The following is a 27,921-nucleotide window of genomic DNA, read 5'->3' on the forward strand; positions in this document are numbered from 1 at the left end:
ATACCCCATGACCAGCGTAGTCTGAACACCGAGGACAATTTATCATTACGTAATACTTGGAGAGTCCCTTCCGAGTAAAGATATCGAGATCATCCAGCGGTCGGGACTGATTTTATGGCCTATTGTTTTTTTTTTAATTCTCCTGCACTTTATTATCCGACGCATTGAGAATAGTCTGGAAAAGCAAGGCGTTATAGCTTTAAATAATTGATCCCCTGTACCACCGATGAAGCAACAGATTTGACCACCGTCACACCCACCTCCAGACCGGAACTATTGTCTTTACCGCCTAACTGAAGGAGTGAGGGCATATTCCTGTGGTGTGATACTCCCTTTATCATCTCACACCTGCGCTTCCATCTCCTCATGCTGTAACCATCCATTTCACTCAGTCTCCATGCTTCAGTGTGTGCAGTGATAGAGGGATCGAACAGTACCACCGACTTTCTAGATTGGACGGTGCTGTGAGACACTAAGGTTCTAACCCAGACATACAGTTAGATAGCCATAGGAAACTACTGCACAGAAACAGGGTCTTCAGCCCGAAAGGTCCGGGAGGAATTATTTACACAACCTACTCCCATCGACCTCACCCGGACCGTGACCATCCATATCCCTCTCATCCGTGTACTTCTCCAATCATCTCTTAAACGTTGAAATCGGAATCTCAATTAACACTTGCGTTGGCAACAGTCTCTACACTCTGACCACCCTCTGGGAGAAGAAGTTTCCCCTCATGTTTCCCTTAAATATTTCACATTTCACCATTCACCCATGGTCTCCAGTTGTATTCTCGCCCGACATCAGCAGAGAAAGCCCGCTTGCACTTACACTCTCCATCCGCCTCATATTGTTGTATACCTCTATCAAATCTCCCCTCAGTCTTCTACACCCTCGGGAATAGTGTTAACATAGGTAATCTTTCTTTTTAATTCAAAACATTCAGTCTCGGCAATAGCCGTGTTTTTTTTTTTCTGCATTCTTGCAAATTTATTTACATCTGCCTTGTAGGTAGTTGAGCAAAACCGCACACAATATTGCAAATTAGGCCCCAATAATGTCTTAAGCAAAATCAACGTAACATCGCAACTCCTGTGCTCTGTACATTGGTCTATGCAGGCAAATGTGCGAAAGGTATTTTTTTTACGACCCTGTCTAACTGTGCGGCAAATTTCATTGAATTACGGACCTGCATTCTCAGATTCGTTTGTTCTATTGTACTTCTCGGTGCCCTATTTCTCATTGTGTCAGACCAACCCTGGCTGGTCCTCCCAACTGCAACATCTAACCCTTGTCTGCGTTAAACCAGACCCGCTTTTTTCCAGCCCATTGTTCCAGCTGGTCCAGATCCCGTTTCTGGTACCATGCTCTGGGACTCTTCCTCGCTGTCAACTACACAGGTAATGCTGCTGTCATCGGCAGTCTGCTGATCCAGTTAACGACATCATTATCCAGATCGTTAATATACATGACAAACAACAAACAACGATGACAGCAACGATCCGTGGGGCACTTCACTCGTCACAGGTCCCCAATCAGAGAGACAACCATCCATTACCACACTCTAGCTTCCCCAACGTAGCCAATGGTGACAGCAATATAATAGTATATATATTGAGGGGCTCCTGTGTTGAAAATCAGAGGGGTGGAAGTGAGTGAGCCCACCCTTTCTACCTGCTAGCGATCTGAAAGGCAAGGTCAAGAACGAGATCCCTGAGCTTCCTGACGAGCCTTGGGGGAATGACGGTGTTGAGTACTGAACTGTAGTCCAAGAATAGCATTCTCGCATTAGCATCCTTCTTCTCCAGATGTGTAAGGACGGTGTGTAGAACAGGGGCCATTGCGCCGTCTGTTGATCAGTGGTGTCGGAAGCCAAATCATAAGGGGTCCAGCACCCTCCTTTCGTAAAAGGGTTACATACTCTAATCACACAGGCCCGTGTCAGTCACCAAGTAATCTCAATGCCCCGCTGTGTCCCAACAACCTCGTGTCATTCCCCATACCGATCCCATTGCCCCACTCTCAGCACACTTCCTCGTGTCATGAACCAAATTAATCACTCTAACCCCTCCCGTCACACAGCCCCGTGTCAGTCCCCAATGTAATTAACTGTGTAAGTGGAATTTTGATGATATTATGCTGAAACATCAAAGCAAAAAATCAGGAACGGACATGTCCTGTCTTGGAAAATGCACAACGGGAATGTGAAGGTATTTTAGGCTGCACATATGGGGTTCTGGACAGATCTGACCCATTCAGACAGAGGAAGCACGGCAGGGTGAAGGAACCATGGTTGACAAGAGATGTGATACAGCTGGTCAAGAGGAAGAAAGAAGCTTCAGGAAGCTGACCTCAGGATTAGAAAGCAAGGATCAGACAATGACAGTAGATTTACAAAGTAGCCGGGGGCAAATTGGAGAATGGAATTAGGATAACTAGAAACGTCTACAGAAGGTCTGCAGTGGTTTTAAGGAAAACTGCAAGCCATTCTAGAAATATGTGAAGAAAAAGATGACTGGAATGAGTGTAGGACCGGTCGAATATGAAACAAGCTCCTGAGGTCGGATGAAGATGGGCAGGTCCGGAATGAAAACATTTGTTCACTGTTCACCAGTCAGAGGGACATTTGTGAGGAGAGCATTAAACAAGCCGATGTGCCACAACATGCCGAGGTTAAGAGAAAGGATGTACTGGAACTTTTGAAAAAAAGTACAGTAGGTTAAATACGTCTTCTTGTGTGGTCGGGAGAAAGCCTGGGTGACTGCGGGAGGCGGTGAGTCCTACTTCAGTGATGGGCAAATTATCAGAGAACTTTCTTAGAATCAGGATTTACGAGAATTTGGAGAAACATTACCTAATTTTGGAGAGTTAGCATGGCTTTGTGAGGGGCAGATCATGTCTCACGAGCCTGGTTCAATTCTGTGAGGATGTGACGGTTATACTTATGGTTAACCATGGCAGGACCTTTCAGAAGGTTTGGTATCCTGGGAAAGTTGGCTTGTGGATTCAGGACTGACGCCCCAGGAGGCCGAGGGTAGTTGTGCGTGGAGCGTTTTCTCCCCGGATGCTGGTGCCAGTGGTGTCCTGCAGAGATCTGTTCTGAGATCCCAGGATATTTGTGCTTTAAAATGATGTGAATAAGTAAGTGGAAGGGTGGTTTATTGTATTTGCAATGATGTGGAAGTTGGTGGAATTATGGATAGTATAGAAGGTAGTCAGAGTTTACAACAGGACAATGACAGGACGCAGAGCAGCGCTGGGAAGTTACAGATGGAGTTCAACCCGGAACGTTACGGAGTGATTCACTTTGGAAGGATGATTTTGAAGGCTGAGGTGATACTTTCTCGAGTCAACCGAGGGCCGCACATTAGTACGAGTTCCACAATGGAAACGGAGTGATGAGACTCTCTCCAATAAGCCGAGGGCCGCTCATCAGTACGAGAACCACAATCGGCACGGAGCGGTGCACTGTCGGAGCAGAAAGAAGTGTGATTGACAGGTGAGCTTGAACACTTCCGCTGTTCTGCACATACTCATAGTGACGCTCGAAAGGCAATATACCTGACAGTAAATCGGGGGGGGGGGGGGGGGGGGGAAATATACAACTTCGTGGCAAATGATACAACAGTCTGAGAACCTGCTGATTGATCATAGATTTTGCTTACTATATTTGTTCAAACAGAGAATGGATGGAGAAATAGTGGTAGAATTGTAGCAGGTCTGAGAATATCTTTAAAGTTAAACAGACTGCATCGCAGGTCACGGCTATGGGGCGGTCAAGTCCTTCACTGGCAGAGGTCAGGTTCCTGCCAAACGGCCCATGTGTGCGCTGGAAAACATTGTTCTTCAAACTTTCCTCAGCCCTCGCTAATCTACCGAGGACACTCTCCCTTTTTGAAGACAGGTCTCTGGAATATCGCTGTGGATCTTTTAAAGTGTTTGGAGGAATATGTGCAGTGTATTTTATTGTAACACTTGTCAGCTCTCACTGTGATTTCCATCACTCAAACCGTCCGGAATGACTGGAACGAAGGAAAGAAAAGATGATGAAAGTTCCCCTTTAATAAATAAGTGTTCTCCATTTCACCCGCCAGAACAAACTCCCCTCAATTTCAGAAGCGAATGTGCTCCGTCAAATATTCCAAATAAATCGACTTCAAGCTGAATGCCTGATTTAAAAGCAACAATGACAAAATATATCTTCATTTAAATAGCTGAAGCCAGGTATCATGGAAAATAACATGGGAAAAAAGCACATCATATTTTTTTTAAAGTAATTACATTGCAAAATCCCTTGAGGAGTCAAATTCATGACAAGGGGATTGAGAGAGTAAAAATAGTTTAACGTAAATATTTGTGTAGTTGGTTGTCACTAATGTCCCTGACGTGATTGCCACGCTAATTGCCTCAGTGGAATTGCTCTCTCCTCAATAAAAGTCTGCTAAACCGATCACTGGTCCATCTGAGCAGCTGAAACGTTCCGTAGAACTGAACTCTGCTTCTGACGGAATATGGGATATCCGGCGATTTACTACACCGCGGCCATTTTCTATCCCACACTTGTAGCGGTTGGTGTCGCCGGTAAGATGCCGGAGCTGGTTACTTTATGTATGGTGCCGTCGTTACTCTGCTGCGGTATCCGCACTGTTACAAAGCACAGATGCTACCGTCGGCTGAAACGTGTTTCCAGAATGGAGGTTTCAGGCATCTGATTGTTTTATTTTCATTTTCGTACTTTGTTCGAAGTGATTATTCTTTTGTTAATTACGTATATGCCGATATTGACATTGTTTCATAATTTCACCTCGCTAGGCTTTCTGAAGTAATGCTGGTCTCTGCTTTTCTAGGTCCGAGTTTCTATCAGTGCAGACACTTCGAGCTTAAAACAACGTGGCAGCTTATTTAAATGACTGTCCAGTCTATTTCCGACACGCGGGTCTGTAAATGATAAATTGTGTTTTGTATCTTTTGATTCCACTCTGTCACGGCTGCAAACAATCCCTTGGCTCTTTCACCTCTAGTAATGGAAATGGTGTTGTTTACTGGGACGATCGTCTGTTCACCGGTACGTGAGCCGTGGAACTCAGATTCTTTGCTCTAACCTGCCCAGCCGGAGTGCAGCGACGGAGACTCCCGCTTTCCACTCCCAAGACCCAACCCTGCATACCATCGGTAGAATGGGGGCATGCAGGGAGATGACCATATCTCTAATCTCTTTTCAAATTTCTTGCAGTTAATTTAACGGCGATTGTGATCCTCTCTCGGGGAAAATGCGGACTCTCCAAATGCATCACCCGTTACCTGGTTGGAATGGCAACAGTGGATCTGATGGTGGTTATAGTTTACGCTTTAATGGAACAGACGAACAATATCTACATTTATTCCAGATTCCTGCTCATCACTCCTGTGTGCGCACTGACACTTGTATTTCGGGCTGTAACGACGGACTGTTCTGTTTGGTTCACGGTCAGTTTTACCTTCGATCGCTTCATCGCAATATGTTGCCGAAAGCTGCGGGAGCGATACAGCACCGAGAGAACAGCAACGGTGGTTATGGTGACCGTGGCTATAGTGAGCTGTGGGAGATGTGTGCCGATTTACTTTGTCATTGAACCTTACGTCATCATTGACAAAACGCCGTGGCGGTGCACCGCCACATATGAATACGCTACTTCACCCGTGTGGAGAGGATACCAATTAATGGACAGTATTTTAACACCAATGATACCAATCGGCTTAATCCTGTTGTTTAACGGATTAACCGTAAGACATATCGTTGTGGCAAATAGAGTCCGCAGAAGGCTTCGGCACAGCAGCGACAATCAGAAAGATGCCGAGGTGGAAAAACGCAGAACATCGATGATTTTGTTGTTTTCTATATCAACTAATTTCATATTATTGTGGATGCCCCATGTAGCCCGTTCTCTAAAATGGCAAGCGCAAAACTATTTTTACGAGGACAGATATTTGAGTTCCCCAGTATACATACTACAGCAATTTGGGTTCATGTTACAGTTTCTCAGCATGTGCACCAATACTTGTATCTATACACTGACACAGAGGAAATTCAGAGAGGAGCTGAGGAATGGAATGAAGTGTGTGTTTACATTAAATGGCCATCTGTGTAGATAACGTCCGCCTCCAATGGCAATTCAGCGGAGTTTTCAAATAAAGCCGTTTTACAATGAACAGGCTTGGCAAGTATGTCATAAATTCAAACATTCATATGCCTGGTCATCCGGGAATTGGAGAATTGGCGGAAGATTGCTGACGTGATACAGTTCAGGGAGGTAGCAATACAACGCTCAATGCTGCTACCGTGATTGTTAGATTGGTTGAATTATGTTACAATCTATCACAGACACTCGTCTGTCTGTGAAAGGTACATGAGATTCGCTTATGTACATAGACTAATTTTACGTACTTAAATAAACGCTGGTTGCGCTAACATCTGAACATGATATGTGTCTGACAGGAAATTATAAGTTGACAATGTCAATTTTCACTGAAATGTGTCAGCAGGGCAGGGATGGCTTCAGGACTTTCCGAGTTTTAGGAGTTTCAAAATGGACAGGGTCGTGTAACAGAGTGTAAAGGGAGCGCGATGGCAAACCAGGGATAGTATCGCAGCTGCAGAAAGGGAGGACAATGTGGAGCGTTCGTTTGTTGATAGACTGTGAGACGAACACAGAAACATGAAGGACGCGATCTCTCCGTTTGGAGTATTCTATACAGCCGCCCACAAGTTGAACAAAAATAAAAACGGCGACTGAAACAGGGAGGTACCGATCGGGAAGCGGAACTTGGACACGTGTCATGTTATTGGCAAGGGCAACTGAAAGTTCCCTAATATTCTTTGGCACATCCCCAGGGTAAAAGGTTTGGTTATGACAGAAATCCTCAGTTGTGTGCTGGAAGGATTCATGTCACTATATGAAGACAGGCGGACTTGCGAACAGTCCATACGGTATCTAATATTAGAAAAGGAAACGGATCAGGTGACAGATCTCTCCACGGGTCAGCATTTCAGAACGACAGGGAGAACTCCCCGACATCCACCCTGCACGCGGATAGGACCGGAGAGCATGGAATTATTTAATTGCGATATATCGGGCTACCTGGCAGGAACTTGGGAAGGTAAATAGGAAAATGATGTACTCAGGGAAATGCACAACACATATTTGGAGATTGTTCAGGAAACACTTACATGGGGTTCAGTAAAAGCTTGTCTCATTGAGGCAGGGAAAGGACGATAGCGGAAAGTAACCCTTGCTGACAAGAAATTGGAACAGCTTGTCAAGAGGAAGAAAGAAAGATACTTAAGGTTCAGGAAGAAAGGATCAGATTGGCTTAGGGCATGTAACAATGTAGATAGAAAATGAATTTAACAATGGACTTCAAAGTTAGAAGGGGAGTAGAGATGCACTAAGATAAGTGAAGAACAGAAAGATGACTAGAGAGAGTGTGGGCAGATCAGATGTAAAAGAGGAAAACTTGTGTCTGGAGTCCAAGGAGGCGGTGAAGCGCCTCACTGAATACATAGGTTAATGTGAACACAGCGTCAAAATGCAGAAATGCCAAACCTGCCGACGCTGAGAAAGAGGATGCGCTGGAAACTTGGAAAACATTATGATAGATGATTCCCCGGTGCCGAAAGGGATTTAGTCCAGGTAATTTTGGAAGGAGAGCAAAGATATTGCTGCACTTTTGGACAGGATATTTGTGTCTTCGCTGGCCACGGAAGTAGAACTAGATGATTGGAGAGTGGAAACTGTTATTCAGTTGTTGACGAAAGATAATAGGGATATTTATTTTAATTATAAGCAGGCAGTCTTACATCAGTAGTGGGTAAACTACTGGAGAGGATAATTGAAGAAGGAATTTATGTGTATTTGGAGAAACGTAGTCTGGTTAAGGAGAAACAATATGGCATGTTGTCCTTTATTAGCCAGATTGAGTTATTTGAAAAAGTGAAAACAAATCAAATAGAAGAATTAGAACAGTCGATGTGGGTGCATTAATTATGCTCAGGCTTTTCATCAGCTCCCCATAGTGGACTCATTCAGAAAGTCAGGAGGCATGGGATCGAGGGAAACCTGACTGCGTTGATTCAGAATTGGCTTCCTAAACGAAAGCAGATGATGAGGTAGACAGAGTGAATTCTGGCTGGAAGACAAAGGGCAGCCGTGTTCCGCACGTAGAGTCGAAACTTCGGTACACTTTACAAATCTATTGCGAGTCCGCAGTTACAGTGCTCCAAGAAATAGCGCTGAGGAAATAATCGATTTAATCTGATCACACAGCAACACCTGGATAATTAATGAAATTTGGACTCACGATGTAAACAAATCGCTGAGTGATTGACTGCACCTGCGCGTTTTCTAAACTGACCTGTCATTTACATATTACAGGGCAAATGCTACAATGACTTTACAACCTGATTTCCAGTGAAGCCCTAGAACTTAAAACCAGCATTTCAAAGTGTTCAGCAGCAGCTTCTGGCGCTTATTAAAAGAACCAGCCTTCCAAAATGTCAATTCCATATTCCCAATTCAGGTATACACCAATTTATCTGAATGCCAATTTACCTCTGAATCGTGGTTTTATCGTATCGGGTGTAGATACGCTCATATTTCGATCCATTTAACCCTGAATCCACATGGCCGGTGTGGAATCCGTGTCTCCCCCTGAAATCAATAATAAATTAAACATACAAATCTACACAAACTGAAAACGCAGCGAAGGCAAAGCAAATATCTGGGCTCACACTTGTCTTCCTTGAAAACCAGCGCAGGCAATTGGGGAATACAGAATAAACAATTTCCAAAGCTTCCATCTTCTCATGCTATAACCATTCAAGAACAGTATCAACGACTTTATAGATTGGTCGGTGCTGCGACACACTGAAGTTCTAACCCAGACATACAGTCAGACACCGATAGGGATCCACTGCACAGAAACAGGGTCTTCAACCCGTCAGGCCACTGAGGAATTACTTAATCTGCCTACTGCCATCGACTGAACCCGGACCGTGGCCATCCATATCCCAGCACTTATCCAATCATTTCGTAAACATTGGCATCGGAATCTCAATCACTGTTCGCGTTGGCGACACTGTCTACCCTCTCTCTGGGTGAAGAAGTTTCCCCTCATGTTTCCATTAAACTTTTCACATTTCACCATTCGCCCATGATTTCTAGTTGTATTCTCACCGAACATCAGTGGAGAAAGCCCGCTTGCATTTACACTCTCCATCAGCCTCATAATGTTCTACACCTCTATGAAATCTCCCCTCGGTCCCTACCCGCTCGGGAATAAAGTGCTGACATATGTAACCTTTCTGTTTAATTAAAAACATTCAGTCCCTGCAATAGCCGCGTAATTTTTTCTGCATTCTTTCAGCCCTTCTAGTCCATGCCGACCCGTTTTTGTTGTTACTGCCTGGTTCCAGCTACCTGCACCAGAGCCTCCATACACCTCCCATACACGTCCTCACCCAAATTCCTCTTGAGTGTCTCAATCAAAGCCACATCCTCCACTTCCACTGGCAGCTCATTCCACACTCTCACCAACATCTGAGTGAAGAATTCCCCTTCATGTTCCCCGAAAATAATTCACTTTCACCCTGAACGTATGTCCAATGTCAGCGTGAGAGGGAGGATGGAGCAGAGAGGGAAGAAAATAATGGGGAGGGGTGGTCGAGCACGGAGAGTGAAACAGAGCGGAGAGGTTATACTTAATATCTTTCAGAAAAAACTAATTATTTGAACTTGCGGCAAACCTACTCTCCATACCCTGTACATTCTCAACCAAATTATTGATCTAGATGACAAGTAGCAATGGTTGATATTCAAAGTAAATGTTGTTATCAGAGTACATATATGTCACCACATGCAACCCTGAGATAGTTTTTCCTACAGGAACACTTAGTAAATCTATAGAATAGTAACAGGATCAATGAAAGATCAAGTGGAGCATAGAATTCAACAAACTGTGCAAATGGATATATCATTAAATATCAATGAATAATGAGAGCAATGGGGTGTAACCCTGGGGAACCTCACTAAGCCCGGGCCTCGAGTCCAATAAACAGCCTCCCACCATCACTCTCTGCTTCCTGCCATCAAGACAACTGTGCATCCAGTGAGCCAGCTCTCCCTAGATCCCATGTGATCTGACTTTCCACAGCAACTTACCATGCTGAACCTTATCGAAGGCCTCACTGATGCCCATATCGGCCCCGATCCTGGGATAGAGGTTTCACAGATAAGAGGGCATGGATTTAAGCAGAGGATGAAGAGGTTTAGAGGGATCTGAGGAGGAGATTTGTCACTCAGAGCATAGCTGAAATCTGGAACTCAATGCTCTAGGTGGTGGTGCAGGCAGGTCCCTTCACAACATTTACGAAGTGGATGAGCATTGAAACTGCCGAGATAGAGTCGGCTACGAACCAAGTGCTGATAAATGGGACCAGTGTAGACAGTGAGTGGATGGTCAGAACAGGTATGGCCGGCCAAAGGCCTGTTTCCGTCCTGTGTGATCCACCACTCTGGACATGCTAAATTAACGATAGGAATTCAAGGCATTCATTTCAAAACTCCACACCCCACTCCAACCTGAAATAAGCCAGACTGCACCCCTTTGTCACCATTGTGAATATCTGCTTCTGTCAAAGTAATATACAAATTGATCACTTCTGCTAAACAACTGGCAATTGATGAAGTTCCTGTGTCTTCTTCCATTAATGTTGCCGGCTTACAGCAAAACTAACCCTCTCACTGTGTCAGAATCAGTGATTAAATCAGACCCCGAACACTGTGATTTCATCCCTGCACATCGCAACTTGAAGCATCTCACTGAGGGTCTGATGGAGACACAACCCCTGCCCTCTGCACATGTGATCACATCTCCCCTGCTTCTGACATTTCAAATACTCTCGGAATGGTTTTCTGATTCAGTCTTAAAGTTATTGCATATTCAGCTCGTCGTCAGACCTGACAATACGTGTCTTCCCACAGCTGGTTCCACCTGTTGGTGTGTACTCTTTCCTCCACCTCCAGGGAAGCTGCATCTCCACACAAACTCCTCACTTGAGACGGCTATCTGTACCCGTGACACAGGAAATCACATCACTGTCACTCTCCTGATACCGTGTCTGACCTGCTCACCTCCGGGTATCCTCCCTCAACAAGCTCCTTCCTCAGTTACCGTCTGTGAGATTATATAAAAATACAATTACTGTAAAACGATCTATCAGACAGCTCCTGTACCCCTCCACCCCAGAGCATGTTTCGCTGGTTAAAACTCTCTCTCCTCACCCCTTCCCTGTTCCATTCGCCTTTGCAAACTCCAGATATGCCAGCTGATCTGAATCCACTGTGAGGTACATTTATATCTCACAGGAGGATGTAGAAACCCATGTTGTTCTCAAATACAGAGGTCACTGACACCCCACCGCCATCCCAATCTGCATCAACAGCCCATGACGGTGACAGCTCTTCCAGACACTGGGGCTTTGTAACAAACACCATGTTAACAGCAAGATTAGACAGTAATTCATTTGAAGAGAGAATTGCTGCTTCCTGAAAGGACACGCGAACGTCCGATACAACGGAACAGATCCTGCCCTGTTCACAACTTTATTCGACCCGGGTCACGAAACGTCCGATCATCCCACTTTCTCACAACAGCAACCCCACCCTCCTCCCCCCGACTACGGTTCCACACCGTTCCCTCCACTCACCCCATACCCACAGTCCACCGTAACCTCTCCCCACACACACAGACAGATTCCCTTCACCCTAAACCCCTCCCAGCCTGGGAACCACAACTAACTGATCCCACAGCCCGGGCTCGGGCGCAAAGCTAAAACCGGGGCTGCGGGACCGGAGAGCCCGGAGCCTCCAGCCGTCCGGCAGAGCTCGTTCCTGGCACTTTTCATTGAAACATAGAAAACCTACAGCACGATACAGGCCCTTCGGCCCACAAAGTTGTGCTTCCACGGCAGTCGGCCCCCGATTTCCACAAACCCGAGATCAGACCCTTCTTCACGGACGCCTGAACAGAATAATAGCTACGGTCGGCACTGCGCCTGCGTTTAGCAGGAGGTTCTGGGCTGCAGAAGCCGTGGCCGGAGGTCCCTACAGAGGGACACAGTGGCCGGAGGCGGGAGAGACAACGGAGCGTTAAATGACAAACACGACAAAGTCTGCAGATGCTGGAAATCCAAAGCACAACAAACAAAACGTTGGCGGAAGTCAGCCGGCCGGGTAGCATCTATCAGAGAGAAAAATCACACTCCCACTCCCCACCCCCGCATAAAACAATGCAATCAGAGGTTTATGATCATTTTCAACATCAAAAGATTCCCCAGAGGGAATCGGAATGAAAATTGTTGGACAACAGGAAGTCCCGCTCGGAGCGGATAGTTCAAAGGTTAATTTATTATCAAAGCAGGTATCCGTAAACAATTTTTGAGCTTTTTTTCTTCTACAGAAAACTACGAAACAAAGAAAGAGCATGAAAGTCGTTCAGAGAGAAAAATCAAACTCCCACCTCAACCCCCGCATTAAACCCCCAAAACATCCCGATCATCAAACCCCCAAAACCCACCCCTCCCACACAAAAGGGAACAATGTCATCGACCGCCCCCCTCCCAAAAAAAACACTCCTACCCCGCACAACTGCGGAGGAGCCGGTGTCACCAGTGTAGAGGCGGCCACATCGGGAGCAGCGGACACAACAGGCGACCCCGGAAGATTCACAGGTGAAGTGTGGCCTCACCTGGAAGGATGTTTGGACAACGGAGAGAGTTCGGCCGTCCGGCCCTTTCACTGTGACACCCCGAACTCCACATCAAATCTGTCCAAACGAACCTGGGTGAACTTTAATGACCAATAAATATAATTCCTCGCTGCGATCAGCTGTCAGAATGATCCCCTGACTCTGAGAGGAAGGGGTATCTATGGTCAACACTGTCAGGGTGTTGAGTTTACCAGGAGACAAAGACTGCAGGGACGAGAGGTTTTCTGTTGACTAATACACTGTGTGTGGACCCCGCTGGCAATTCTGGTGTTGTGACCCGAATCGAGACAAACACCACGCTGCCCACTCCAACAACAACACGGCACAGCCGGACACATAACAGCGGACTTTACATCCCACAACACTGGATTCAGTGATGAAACTCGTCATTAATGTTGTTGTCCCACTGAAAAGTCCATTAAGGTGCTTTTAAATGCCAGCGCTCCCCCACAGGTGACGTCCACAGCTCCTCCCACTACGGGCCTGACGTCACACCTGGGCTCCCCACACCGGGATCTACCCTCACGTGCGCGGCGTCTTACGTCACTCACGCGCTGCTGTGCTCGAGCTTTCAACAGAGGATTCAGGAGCTGCGCTATTCCCATTGGTGCGAAGCGATGTCAATCACTGGTTACAACCAGTCGCGGAGGCGGACAGGCCGAGTGGGCGTTACCCCGCTGAGTCCGTCTCCCGCTCAAGCGCCGACAGCCTCCTCAGAGCGGAGGATACCTCAAAGTAAATGTCCGCTTTCTGATTTATTTCTATTTCCCTACGAGGGAAGTTGGGGCGTTTGTGAAGCGTCTCCTGCGGCCGGCGTCTGATGTATTGCTAAGAGGTAGAAGGAGACCGCTCGGCCCGTCGGTTTGATGCCGGATCCCCGGGGAGGGGGGAAGACGAGGTATTTTATTGACAGTATGAAGATGGTGAGAGAGGGGGCGGACAGGATGTTTGTCCCGGTGGGGACAGGACGGGCTCATCTGTGGAAATGTCTGAGCCCACGGTGGTGTCGAGCAGAGGGATTCACCACATTGGGGGGCAAACACCGGCAGACTGTTGCCCTGCAAGCGGGGCCAGTGGTCCGGGCAAAGTGACAATTATTTGTGCTTTGTTAAGATTGTACCTGGAATATGGTGTAAAATCCTGCTCCCCATACTAACACGGGTTATACAGACCAAAGAACAAACTGCCGGAGGAACTCAGTGGGTCGGGCAGCATCTGTGGAGGAAAATGGACCGTCAACATTTCGGGCCGAGACCCTCCCTCTGGACTGAGAGTGGACGGGAAATAGTCAGAGAAAAGAGGTGAGGGGTGAGGATGGGGCAAGAGCTCGGGAGTGAGAGGTGGATCCAGGTGAGGGGGAGGTGAGAAGGTGGAAATAGTATCGGGGGTGGGAGGTGAGTGTTGGACACGGGGCTGCAGAAGATGGAAATTAATTCCATGATCGAGGAAATGGGGATCGGGCAGAAACGTGTCTGAGGTGGGAGAGCTGTGAATGTGAAATAATGTGGGAAATGAGGCCGATGGGTCGAGCAGCGTGTGAGGGGCGAGGAAGTCACCGGGTCACGTGGGAGACCCACCACCGTCACGTGATCCTGTTTTACCGCGGATTGGCGGCATCTGAGGGTTTATATCCGAGGCCCCGCCCCCTCCGTGATGACGTAATATGCACACTGCGCATGCTCACATTCCCGGGACGGGCGGTGATTCTTTGTCTTTGCCGAAGCGGGTCTGGAGCGGCGGATTGTCGGCGGGATCCGGATCGGCAGAGGGTCCTCGCCCCCCTCGGGCGGGGAGCCAGGGGGTCGGATTATTCTCAGCGGAGCGAGACCGACAAGATCCATGCGGTGAGTACTGAGTCCGGTCCCGAGCGATGCTGGGCAGTGAGTCCCGGTAACTTCCCCGAACTCGCGGTCTCACCCCCTTCCTGGACAAAACCCATCGAGGTCGATCCGTGTTGTGAGATCTTCACTCCGAAGATATTTTGTGAAGTATTTTGCCTCATGGAATTATTTCTGAAATCAGTGTTTGTTACCTGGAACTACCAGAGGATTTATTTAATGCAGAATGAGGAAGGATAAAGACAGTCACTACAATTTTAGTTTCAAAGTTACCAAATGGCCGCTGTGTTAATCTTTGTCAGACGGAGACTCTCAGTGTTTAAAATTGAGTCTGTTATTTCCTGTTTTGGTCATGTTTGGAGAGGCAGTTTCCCTGTTGCCAGGAACAGCCACAGGATCTGCAGGGAGTGGTGCACATTTTTATCGCTCTCTGGTCACTTCCTCTCATTGAGAGTTAGCGGCCTTGGGAGCAGATGGAACAGACTGATAGTGGGGTGGGGAGGATGTTGTGAGCATTGACTGTATCGACTGTATTAACCCTGTTTTGGAATGAAGAGAAAACTGATGAATGTGGGACTTAAATTTGTGCAACTTTGTTCAGGCCGTTACAAACGTCTTGTAATCAGTCAATAGTTGTGCATCATTTAAAGTAAAAAGAGAAAATGCTGGAACCGTTCAGCAGATCGGGCAGCATCTTGGACAGTCCCAGTTCTGACACTGGGTCTTCCACAGTTTTCTTTCCACAAATCTAATCTGATGAAACGAGTTTCCAGCACTATTATTTCAGTTTTATATTAAAAGCCTTTTATTCCTGTTGGCCTACAAAGGTAAAGGCAAACATTACAATTTCAGTTTCAACGTTATAAAATAGCAGTTGAGTTAATTTTATATTAAGTCACTTTACAGGACAATGTCAGGGTAGCAGTCCGTCACCTGAAGTTTAATTGAAGTTGGATAATCCAACAAGACAATTATCTGAACGACAAGAGTAAATCGATAGGAGAGTGATTTCAAAAGAAAATTTCGCATTTTTGGAATGGTCGAATCAAGGTCCTACCGTTAATCCCATGGGAATGTTGTGGAATGGCCTGCAGCAGCAGTTCAGGCAAGGAATCCCACCAACATCCCAGAGCTGAAACAGTATTGTCAGGCGGAATGGCCTAAACTTCTTCCGAGCCGATGTGCAGGAATATCTACAGTTATCAGAAGCATTTGGCTAAAGTTATTGCTATACGGGGTAGTGGGGGGTCACACCAATTATTGAAAACCAAGATTCACAGTCTTATTTTTAACAAGTACATGTAATATTGAATCCTGTTAATCTTGTCATAACGAGACTCAGTGCGTTTGAAATTGACTCCATTGTTTACATTTTTCGGTCATTTTCAGAGGGCTGCTTTCTGCATTGCCAAGATAACAGCCCATGTGACCGGCAAGGAGCGGTAAACATTTTTATCACTCCCTGGTCACCGTTGCTCAGTGAGAGTTAGTGGCGTCAGGAGCAGATGTAACAGACTGATAAAGGGGTGGGGAGGAAGTTGTGAGCATTGACCGTGTGTACAGAATAATTCCTGTGTTGGAATGAAGAGAAAACTAATGATGATCCCTTTTTCCATCTGCTCATTCCCCACGCATCTTGTTTAAACTCTGTCCGGCCTGTATCCCCTCACCTCAATGATATATATCAACCATCTTGTTCAACATCTGTCCAGTCTGTATCCGATCACCTCAAAGATATATATCAACCATCTTGTTCAACCTCTGTCCAGTCTGTATCCCATCTCCTCAATGATATATACCAACCATCTTGTTCAACATCTGTCCAGTCTGTATCCGATCACCTCAATGATATATATCAACCATCTTGTTCAACCTCTGTCCAGTCTGTATCCCACCACCTCAATGATATATATATATCAACCATCTTGTTCAACCTCTGTCCAGCCTGTATCCCATCACCTCAATGATATATATCAACCATCTTGTTCAACCTCTGTCCAGTCTGTATCCCCTCACCTCAATGATATATATCAACCATCTTGTTCAACCTCTGTCCAGTCTGTATCCCACCACCTCAATGATATATATATCAACCATCTTGTTCAACCTCTGTCCAGCCTGTATCCCATCACTTCAATGATATATCTCAAAATTCTTGTCAATTTCTGGCCAGTCTGTATCGCATCAATAATTACATTTTTTTAGTTTCAACGTTACATAATGGCGAAGTGTTAATCTTGACAGCATTCAAAGTGAGTCTGTTATTTCTTTTTTTTGGTCTTTTTTGGAGAGCCACTTTCTCTGTTGCCAGGGTAACAACCCATGTGACTTGCAGGGAGAGGTTCTCAATTTTATCACTCTCTGGTCACGGTACCTCAGTGAGTGACAGCGGCCTCGGGAGCAGATGTAACAGACTCATAGTGGGGTGAGGAAAATGGTGTGAACATTGACAGTATGGACTGTATTATTCCTGTGTTGGAATACAGACAAAACTAATGAATGTGGGCATTACATTTGTGCAGCTTTGTTCAGGCCATCACAAACGTCTTGCAGTCAGTTAATAGTTGTGCATCATTTAAAGTAAAAAAGCGAAAAAGCTGGAAACGTTCAGCAGACCGGGCAGCATCTTGGACAGTCCCAGTTCTGATACCGCGTCTTCCACAGTTTCTGTTTCCACACATCCTATCTGATGAAACAAGTTTCCAGTAATACTATTTCAATTTTGTATCAAAAGCATTTTATTCCTGTTATCCTACAGGAAATATGATGGCCAATTGTGCTGGGCAAAACCTCATTTAACAATAAGTTAATGATAAATTGAGTTCAGTTTAGCGGCTGAAGACAGTGTGAAATGTATGCCCGTATCTGGTGACTCACACCCAGGTTTTTCAGCCGGATCATTGGTCCAGTCAGATGACCATCAGGTTCCCCTTCTGCCATAGGTTGATGGAGTGTTTTTGAACTCTGATTGGCCGAAACACTACATCATATTACCGGAGCAAGGAGTCCTGGGAGAGTTGCTGTTTGGGCTGTAATCTTTGGAAACTCCGGCCTATGGAGCTCTCAGTATTTGGGATTTGGCCAAGGTCAGTACTTATACAGATGGGACACGCTATTCCTCCTTCCAAATGAATCAGAAGTCTCGAGTATTTGGACATTAGTTGTGGGTGTATCCCAGAATACACCACTTGCTGTGAGATGTGTGGACGATGTGCGAGGCTTCTGGCGTCGGTAAGTGACAGGTTCAGCCGTGTGACCCTGTGAGGTTGGGTCATGGGATATCATCATTTTAGATCCAAGTAAAATGGACCCGAGGATCAACCTGCCCAGGTTTATGAGGTGTTGAGCGAGTATTTCTGGTCTGGGGGTTCAGTCTTCAAACCGTGTATGGAAATTCCCCCTCACTGTCACCTGTCTGTCAGGCAGTGGAAATCTAACGGATTTTAATGATGGATGTCTGCGGTAAAAACTTAAAATGTTTGAAGTAATTCTAACGAAATGTGTGAACCTGAATCGTCAAATTTGTTCCTCTCCCCACAGCTGTTCCTTACCTGCTGAGTGTTTCTGGTAATTCCAGTTTTGTTTTTATTACATTCACCCTGGAATGGTTTAAATTTCCTAAAATGGGCCTGATTTAACCTGGGAATGGAAATGGCTCATTCTGTGATAGGAGAACTGTAAAGAAACCACAACGTTTCCCACTAAGTTATCCTGGTACCAATTTGCCTGTTATTCCTGGGAATGTGTTCAGTGCAGTTGTTGCTAACAAGGTTCACATGAATAATCTGAGGAATGATCGGAGGAGCATTTGATGAGTCTGGACGTGCTCAGTGGAGTTCAGACGGTGGGAGTGGTGTGGGGAGATGAAGTAAACCTACTGAATGCTGAAACGCCTCGATACAGTGGACATGGAGAGTCTGCAATCTGAGAGCACAGTCTCAGAGTAAAGACGCTTCCCTAAATATTGAGATGAGAAAAATCTCTTCAGCCAAAGGATGGCTGCTGTGTGGAAATTGTTGCCATAGAGTGTTGTTGAGGCTGCGATTTGCATATATTTATGGCAGATTTAAATATGTTCTTGATTGATCAGCAGCTTCAGAGTTAAAGGATGAAGGCAGGAATATGGTGGTGGAACAAAACATGATTTAATAGTGGAGCAGACTCGTTGGACCAAATCATCTAATTCTCCTCCTACACCTTGTGTCTGACCATAACTGAACGATGTGTCCTTCGTATTCCATATCAGGCTTTGTGAAGTGCAAGGGACAATTTCAGATTTGTTCATTGAGATCGTTATATTTGTCTTCAACATTTAAACTTTGTTAAGCGGATATATTTTGCTCTCCTTTGTATTGGTAATGTGCTTTATTATCTGTCTGGTTGAAGTTAGACCGGCGGTGAGAGGTTTATTGGAAGAAAAACCCACAACTGGAAGCAAACCACGGCTGAAAACGAGAGAACAGCAACAAGTGAACCAGCCCGAGGACTGAGAGCACCGACCAGAGAGAACCCTTCTGACTCGGAGTTCACATTTATTCAGTTGGGAGAAAGTCTGGTGAGTCTCATTTACTCAAACACTGGTCCTTTAGACATTACATACCTGTACAAAGGAATGTAGGAAACAGTTGGAGTGAGACTGAATTTGCTCAGAAGTACCAGTTATGCCTCTGTCAGACCCCGTTACAATCACTCTAGGTGTCGTAATGTGCTGTCAGCAGCACATCTCTTTAAAGCCACTCGCTTTACCTCATTTCAAGGTCTTGCATTTTCTGAAGTTGTTTTTGGTCAGTTCTGAGTGGAGAGAGTGATTTGTTTATACTTAATATCTTTCAAAAAATGTAACTGCTTGGATTTACTTGCTGCAAACTTACTACCTATACCCTTTAAATTCTCAACCCAATAATTGAATGTCACTAAGCACTGGACTCGAGTTAAGAAACAGCCCCTCACCGTCATCCTCTGCTTCTTACCAATCATCTATTTCCAGACTCTGGGGCTCTGTAACAAACTCATTGTTAACAGCAAGATTAGACAGTAACTAATACAAAAGATTTGTTGCTTCCTGAAAGAACACATATCCTGTCTGATCCAAAGGGAAAGATCCTCCGTTGTTTACAACTTGATTTGACCCGGCACCCATCATCCCCGGTCAAGCTGTGTTCGCTAACCCACACGACCCACGCTAACCCACACAAAGCATGTTCCTGCTGATGGGTGAGTACAGAACTAGAGGCCACAGTTTAAGAATAAGGGGTAGGCCATTTAGAACTGAGATGCGGAAAAACTTTTTCACCCAGAGAGTAGTGGATATGTGGAATGCTCTGCCCCAGAAGGCAGTGGAGGCCAAGTCTCTGAATGCATTCAAGAGAGAGTTAAATAGAGCTCTTATAGAGAGCGGGGTCAAGGGATATGGGGAGATGGCAGGAACGGTGTACTGATTGTGTATGATCAGCTATGATCATAGTGAATGGCGGTGCTGGATAGAAGGGCCGAATGGCCAACTGCACTTATTGTCTATTGACCCCAATCTCCTTCCACCCCGCCGATAGGCCCACATCGTTTCCATCGTTCACCCCACTATCGCACATGTGGACAGATCCCTTTCACCAACATCCACCCTCTCAGCTTGGGTGTCATAACTAACTGATCATACATTCCCGGCTCGGGCGCAAAAATAAAATGAAATTAAAAACAGGAGACCCCGGACCCCCCAGATGCCTAGCTACGTCCCAGCCCTTACCCACTTCAACCGACATTCGAATTACACAAACCTGAGATCAGCCCCTCACTCACCGCCGCCCGAGCAGGAGAACCACCGGCATCCGCTGGGTTCGGCACTGTGCTCTGATCTGCAGGACGTCCACGCAGCGCCACCTGTGGCAGGACGTCAGAGGGACAGCAGAGAGTGTTCAGGCGTCGGTTCATTCTCTGTGACATCCTCCAAACATCACATCAACATCCAACCGACTCTGGGCAAACTTTAACGACCAAGAGATATAATCCCTGTCAGCGATCAGCTGTCTGAATGATTCGTTCACTGTCGGGGTGTTTAGATTGCCGGGAGACAAGGACTGCAGGGACGAGAGGTCTTCTGTTAACTAATACTAATCTGTGTTTCCCCACTGGCAATTCCGGTTTACAGTAGTAAAACTGTTGTTTATGAAAATACTAAACAACGAGACACTGCACTGACTGATCAGATCACCCTGGAAACTCTTCTTCAGAAACATTCTGAGTTTTGTGACCCAACTCAAGAGAAACACCTACTCTACGGACAACATGGCAGAGCAGGGCATCTGGCAAGGGACTTTACTTCACACAGCATCGGATTCAGTGATGGAACCCGTTAAGTACCTTCGTTCTCCTCCTGAAATCATTAAAACCTCCACTAACTTGCCTCACCCACACGTGACGTCACTCTGGCGCCGCCACATAAAACCATAAAACATTGGAGCAGAGTTAGGCTACTTGCCATCTGACGTCACGTGCGCGGTTCCTTACGTCTGAGGGTTTGTTTCTCACTCACCGGTATTCTCACCAAGTTTGGAAATTCCCACTCACAGTTGCCTGTCTGTGAGTATCTGGAAATTAAAGAAACACTCAAGATGCTGGAGGCCTGAAAACAAGTCAGAAATTGTTCAAAGCCATTCCAACACTGACCTGAACAATTATCTTTCCACACATGATCTTTATCTGTTGAGTGTTTATTTCATTTGTAGCTTTTTAATATATTGTCTTAGAATGTACTAAAAGTGAGTACTTAGAAAGTACTAAAAGTCTCATGGGAATTGGAGATGTGTGTAGCTGGGGACTGGGCTGCAAACTATCAGATGGAATTTAATATTGATAAGTGTGGGGTGTTGCACGTTGGCAGGACAAACCAGGTTTTGACTTACACAGTGACTGGTAGGGGCTGTGGTATGTGACGAAACAAATTGACATGGGAATACAGATCCACAATTACTTGCAGGTAGCTTCAGAGTCGTAAAGAGAGCTTTGGGCATATATTGACATTTATAACTCACGCAGGCTATTGTGAAGAGAGGTTGGGATATTAATACCAAAGTGGTAAAAGACACCGTGAATCCAAATATGCAGAATTGTGTTCAGTTCTCGTCATCTACTTGGAGGAAAGATAACAATAAGCGTGAAAGAGTGCCGGAAAAATTACACGGACGTTGCTGGTATTTCAGTAAAAAATTATCAAACTTGATTCCCTCGAATACAGGAGAATGAAGGGAAATCCTAGCAGGGTTTAACTCTTTTATGCTATTTGTACCTATAATCTACGGAGGGGTCCATGGAACCCAAGTTGTTCACCCCTGCTAGAGATATACAAAAGTATGATGGTATAAATAGGGTGAATGCAAGTAAGCTTTTGCCCCTCAGGTTGGGTGATGTCACGGATTTAGGGCAAAATGTGAAATATTTAAGGGTAATCTGAGGGCTAACTACTTCACAGAGGGTGGTGCGAATGCGGAAACAGCTCCCAGCAGAAGTGAGAAATGGAGGTTCAATTGTAGTACTTAACAGATGTTTAGGGAGATCCATGGATGAGAGAGGTGTGGAGGGCTATAGTCTGTGTGCAGGGGGATGGGACCACACCGAACATGGCACGGACTGGATGAGCTAACAGTCCTGTGTCTGTGCAAAAAGATACTCCCTGTCTATTCTATCAATATCTTTCATAATCTTATAAACCTCTATCAGATCTCCCCCCAGACCACACCGCTCCAAGGAGAACAACCCAAAATTTCCACTAAAAAATGGATTTTGTTTGAATCCATTCTGACGAAAGGTCGGGAAACCGAATTGTTAACTTTGCTCCTCTCCCCACGGCAGTTCCTTATTTGCTGAGCGATTCTTTAATTCCACTTTCTCGTCATTACACTCACCACGGAACACGTTAAATCTGCTGGAAATGGCACCAGCTCCCGTTTTGTGATAGTAGAACAGTGAAGAAATCAGAGCTTTTCCCCAGTGCACTATCCTGGTATCAATTGTCCTGTTATTCCTGGAGATATGATCAGTACAGCTGTTGCTAACAAGGTTCCTAAGATAAAGCTGGTGGATAATAAACCATGCATGAGGAGCATTTGATGGCCCTGGCCTGTGCCCAGTGGAATTCAGAGGGATAGTGGTTGGGGGGGGGGGAACGGCGTTGGGGGTGATTATTTACACTAACTGAATACCAACAAGCCTGGACATAATAGGAAAGGAGAGGACGTCTCGATTAGACAGAGAGTCATTGATCAGAGAGTGCAGCCTCAGGATAAAAAGAAACTCCACTGTAAATTCAGAGGGGAGAAATTACTTTTGCCAGATGTTGGTTGATCTGTGGAATTTGATGGCACAGAATGTGGTGGAGGCGATCGTTGGGTACATTTATGTTTTGCATTGCTAAATAGGTCGAGTATTATAGCAGGGAAGCAAAAATACGGTTTGGAAAAATAATCGTCTATGATTGATTATGGAGCGGACTAGAATGACCGAATCACCTAATTCTAACCCTATGTATTATGACTTGTGTCTTATACCATGACTGAGCAAATGACTTCTTTGTATCCCATCACGACCAAGAGAAAATCACCAGTTTCTTGAAATTCAAGCAACGCATACAAAATGCTGGAGGAACTCATCAGGCCAGGCAGCATCTATGGAAGAGAGTCGATTCGACATACAGTTGCTGCCTGGCCTGATGTGTTCCTCCACTATTGTGTGTGTTCCTTTGTATCGCATCTCAGGTTTTGTAAAGTGTGAGGGACAGTTCCAGATATCTTCACTCGGATCATTATTTATGCGTTCAAGATTTAGATTTCAGTTTAATGCTCGGTTCTCCTTTGTATTGTTAACGTGTTCCAACATCTCTCTGGTTAAAGTTAGACCTGCGGCGAGAGATTTATTGGAAGAAAAGTCCACAACGGGAAGCAAACCACGACTGAAAGCAAGGGAACAACAACAAGTGAACCAGCCCGAGGACTGAGAGCATCAGCTGGAGAGAACCCATCTGACTCGGAGTTCCCATTGATTTAGTCAGGAGAGAGTTTGGTGAGTCTCATTTACTCTAACACTGGTCCTTTGGACATTAAGTTTCTGTACCAAGGAAGGTAGGAAATAACTGGCGTGGGACTGAATAACTGAAGAAGTGCCAGTTACGCCAGTTGCAATCACTCCAGATTTACTAATTGCTGTCAGCATCCCAGCTCAGTGAAGCCACGCACATTCCCTCACATTGTTTGCCCATTTCATCTCTTATCGGCTCTGCTGCTTCCTTGCTTGGCTGTGTTAGGTCACAATAATCTCAAAATGCGTTGACTATTTCCTCCCTTTATAAGACGCCGCAGTGCTTCATGCTGTAGTGGCTGCAGAAATGTGGAATTACCGTGAACTACAGCAACATGTCATTGACTCCTCTGTCTATTGCAAGCTCCAATGATATACTTGCCCTCGAGTATATCGTCGTGCAAGCCTCTGCTAAGAGCAAACCCTCTTGAAGCCAAATGTCCCAGCACCACATTTCATTCAGACCTAACTAGCAAATGCCAACCAATAATAAACATTTACATACCCTGTCGTCATCAAGTACTTTTCTACTAATAAATTTTCAGAACCTATGAATCTGTGATTAAGCAGAAATAGATTTTGCAATGTTCCCATTTGATCTTGTGCCAAAGCATGGGTTATAACTGTACTTAAGTTGAATAAATGTCCTTGCGGCCAGCACTGCTATAGCTTCCGAAGTCGGTTTATAGTCAGTCATATCGGGATAGGAAGCAGGTGTTGGGCAAGATGATGGAGGAGTTGATATTAAGGTAGATGCAATGTTCAGAGAGACTGTGGAAGGATTGGCTGTGGACAGGGCATCATGTAGTGAAAAGGAGCAACAGTTTCCCCTCCCCCTCACTCCACCTCTCACCCTCCTATTGTTTTGCCGGTGTTAATCGCGGGAGTCAGCAAATCTTTCTGCTCACTAACCAGTGAAAGTAAAGCCTTGATTCCATTCAGAGCGCAGTTTCTTTAGACAGATAGATAGATAGATAGATAGATAGATAGATAGATACTTTATTCATCCCCATGGGGAAATTCAACTTTTTTTTCCAATGTCCCATACACTTGCTGTAGCAAAACTACAGCAATTACATACAATACTTAACTCAGTAAAAAAATATGATATGCATCTAAATCACCGTCTCAAAAAGCATTAATAGCTTTAAAAAGTTCTTAAGTCCTGGAGGTAGAATTGTAAAGCCTAATGGCATTGGGGAGTATTGACCTCTTCATCCTGTCTGAGGAGCATTGCATCGATAGTAACCTGTCACTGAAACTGCTTCTCTGTCTCTGGATGGTGCTATGTAGAGGATGTTCAGAGTTATCCATAATTGACCGTAGCCTACTCAGCGCCCTTCGTTCAGCTACCGATGTTAAACTCTCCAGTCCTTTGCCCACGACAGAGCCCGCCTTCCTAAGACGTGACCTGGCCAGCACGGTACGGGACCGAGGGCCGTGCTCCCCGTTCCCTGTTACTTACTCTACAGTCTACCGCGCGCAACAGCTCCCCGCCCACTGCCCACGTGCGCCCTCTCGTGAAGCATCGTCACCCTCGCGCTCTCGGGCTGATGTTGAGACGATTTAAAAATGCTGCGCGTGCCCGGGATCTCTCGTGAAGCGCTGTGAAATTCACTTATCCCTCATTGGTGACAGCAAGTGCCAATTTAGCATACCAACCAATGGGGATATGCGTTTCATCATTAAGGGGTTCCCTCCATAGACCCCACCATGTGTTTCCTAACAAAACTCCCGGGAATGAGCCAACAAGCTCGTTTTTTTAATGCTGCTCTTTCTCGCCAAGGAGTTGGCAGAGCTGTAAGGGCAACGATTGAAGTGGGAGAACAGGGGGTTTATCTCTTCTGAAGTGGCGAGGTTGAAGAAGGCTTCAGTATATGTGTAGTGGACACCGGTAAAGTGTTAACCTGCAAGTGCGGTGTTGAGTGATTTTGAGAACAATTCACGATCTTTCTATATGACACAATGGGTTGGAGGGAACCGGTGGCTGCCTTTTGTTTGAGGTGTCTGGGTTTAAACAACGGAGTAAACAGACCCACCTCGGGCCAGCAGTCTGTCCCACTGGGTGTTTTGGGGTCAGATGCTTGGAACATGGTTGCTCCCTGTCTGCATGAGCGATTTATCTGAGGGACAAAATGCAACACTTACAAGTCTGATATTGACTGAAAACAATTGTATTTATTATTGTATATTGTTTATGATACAATCATTGTCCAATTTATGTTCAAATTCAATAGTCAGTCAACCATACATGAAAGCCGATGAATACAGTGAAATAAAACAGCGTTACTGCACACCAAGCTGCCTTGTTGGAAACTGCCTATCCAAGATTCCACAAGGTCAGGCTCATTGACTGATAGTATTATCTAGCCATCGTCACCTCTGTTGTCCTCTCCTTCCTTTACCTTCTATTTTACCCAACATGGAATACTGTCTTCTCTTGATGTGGTCAAATTATCTGAGTTTCACATAAAGCAGAGCAGATGTCCAGGTATCCCCATTTCCTTAAGGATTTGCTGTCGTTTATTATGGTCCACACTGTTGAAGGCTTTAGAGTAGTAAATAAAACACAGATAAATACTTTTCTGGAAGTCTCTTGATTTCTCCATTATCCAGCATGGGTTTGCAATTTGCTCTGGTGTCTCTGCCTCTTCTAAAACCAGCTTGTACATCTGGCAGTTTGGGTTCCATATATTGCTGGAGTATTGCTTGCTCGATCTTTAGAATTACCTTTCTAGCTTATGAAAATGTTCGGTAATTTGAACAATCCTTTACATTTCCCTTCTTGGGTATGGGGATAAAAACAGATCTTAATCCAGCTTAAAGGTCATTGTTGTTGCTATTTTTTCCCCAGATCTGCTGGAAAATTGTATGCAACACATTTACAGCATCACCTTCTAGAGTTTTAAACAATTCAACTGGACTCCTATCACATCCTGCAGCCTTATTATTGGCGATGTTTTCTATCACCCATTCGACTTCACTTTCCAGAATGCCTGGCTCTAGATCGATGAAGGAGTGATTGCAGGTGGCTTCGCTGTTGGATCTTTCTGCAATTCTTCTGTGTGTTCCTGCCAACTCCATTTGATGTCCTCTGCTTCTGAAAGGTCTTTCCCTTCTTTGTCTTTTCCTACGCTCATTTTACATGAAATGTTCCTTTGATTTCCCTAACATTCAGCAAAAGGTCTCTTGTGTTTCTTTTTCCAATTCTGTTGGCTTCTTCAGCTTCAGTGCATCGCTCCTTTAAGAAAGTTTCCTTATATTTCCTTGCTATCTTCTTGAACTTTGTGTTCAGTTGGAGGTCTTTGTTCCAATCTCCATTTGCTCCCTGGAATGTAGGAGAGTGAGTAGTGACTTTACAAACATGGTTTAAATTATGAAGGGCAGAGTAACTGACTCACTCCTTTATTTGTGTAATTCAGGTCATTGCCAGCAGGTGGTGCTTTCTGCCACCCAGAGGGCAGACAAGAAGACGACAATCAACCAACCTCAGTCAGACTCAGAATGGACACAGGTATGCTCACTGAGCTCTTTCTCATTAAAACTCTGTCCTTATGGTGCACGTGTAGTCAAATTATCAATAGTTCAGAGGGATAAACTTGGGCGACAATGGGGCAGAAAGAAAGTGCCATCAAACGGGGTCATTGTTCCACCTGGTAAAGCGACTTTGAGCACTGGAACAATTTACCAGCTCCAGCGCAGGGACCTAACAACGGGAATGGTCGAATCACTCCGCTCACCAGGCAAATCTTCACCTGAGAGAAAGGAGAAGGAGCCCCTGAATAAGCTGGGAGTGGGTAACACTCAGACAGGAATACAACAGCGGGCAATGTAACAGTCGAGGGAACAGATAGAATTTCCGTCAGCATTTGGTACGCCCTGATGTGGGAAATGCCTCCGACAGCCATTGAGAGAAACAGATGGTGTTTTCTGTTTGGAAGGGCAATGGTGAATTTTCCCCCAAATTAACGGGTTGTTGCCCAATGGAGATGAGGGGAGTTCCCGGTGTCTGTTCCCCGTGGCCGAGTTAAAGAACGTTATATTGAGGGAGGATGGGCTGGGTGCAGGAGACAGTGAACAAGAGAAATTGTACACAGGGAATCGGGGGGGGGGCTACTGAAGCAATTAAATGTCCTTGGCAAATAGGATTAAAGTAAAACAAAATAATAAGTGGAGAGGGCACCGTACAAAATGCTGGAGGAACTCAGCAGGTCAG

The 27,921-nt window shown here is 45.4% G+C and overlaps 2 protein-coding genes across 2 annotated transcripts in view; one reads left to right on the top strand and one right to left on the bottom strand.

Moving 5' to 3' along the window:
* LOC140723389 (uncharacterized) overlaps positions 1-14,645 on the bottom strand; it is a 93,115-nt gene extending 78,470 nt beyond the window's left edge. The window contains exons 1-2 of the mRNA XM_073037971.1: positions 14,489-14,645; positions 12,030-12,140 (exon numbers count right to left, since the gene is read on the bottom strand). Coding sequence (XP_072894072.1) covers positions 12,030-12,140; positions 14,489-14,645 — 268 coding nt within the window. The remainder of the gene's footprint in view (positions 1-12,029; positions 12,141-14,488) is intronic.
* The window catches only part of LOC140723390 (NACHT, LRR and PYD domains-containing protein 3-like), a 93,731-nt gene continuing 80,319 nt past the window's right edge, over positions 14,510-27,921 (top strand). Inside the window, exons 1-4 of the mRNA XM_073037972.1 lie at positions 14,510-14,648; positions 19,033-19,197; positions 23,522-23,690; positions 27,128-27,219. Coding sequence (XP_072894073.1) covers positions 27,210-27,219 — 10 coding nt within the window. The 5' untranslated portion in view covers positions 14,510-14,648; positions 19,033-19,197; positions 23,522-23,690; positions 27,128-27,209. The remainder of the gene's footprint in view (positions 14,649-19,032; positions 19,198-23,521; positions 23,691-27,127; positions 27,220-27,921) is intronic.

This window comes from Hemitrygon akajei, unplaced genomic scaffold (assembly GCF_048418815.1).
Source record: "Hemitrygon akajei unplaced genomic scaffold, sHemAka1.3 Scf000111, whole genome shotgun sequence".
In the NCBI taxonomy this organism is placed as follows: Eukaryota; Metazoa; Chordata; class Chondrichthyes; order Myliobatiformes; family Dasyatidae; genus Hemitrygon; species Hemitrygon akajei.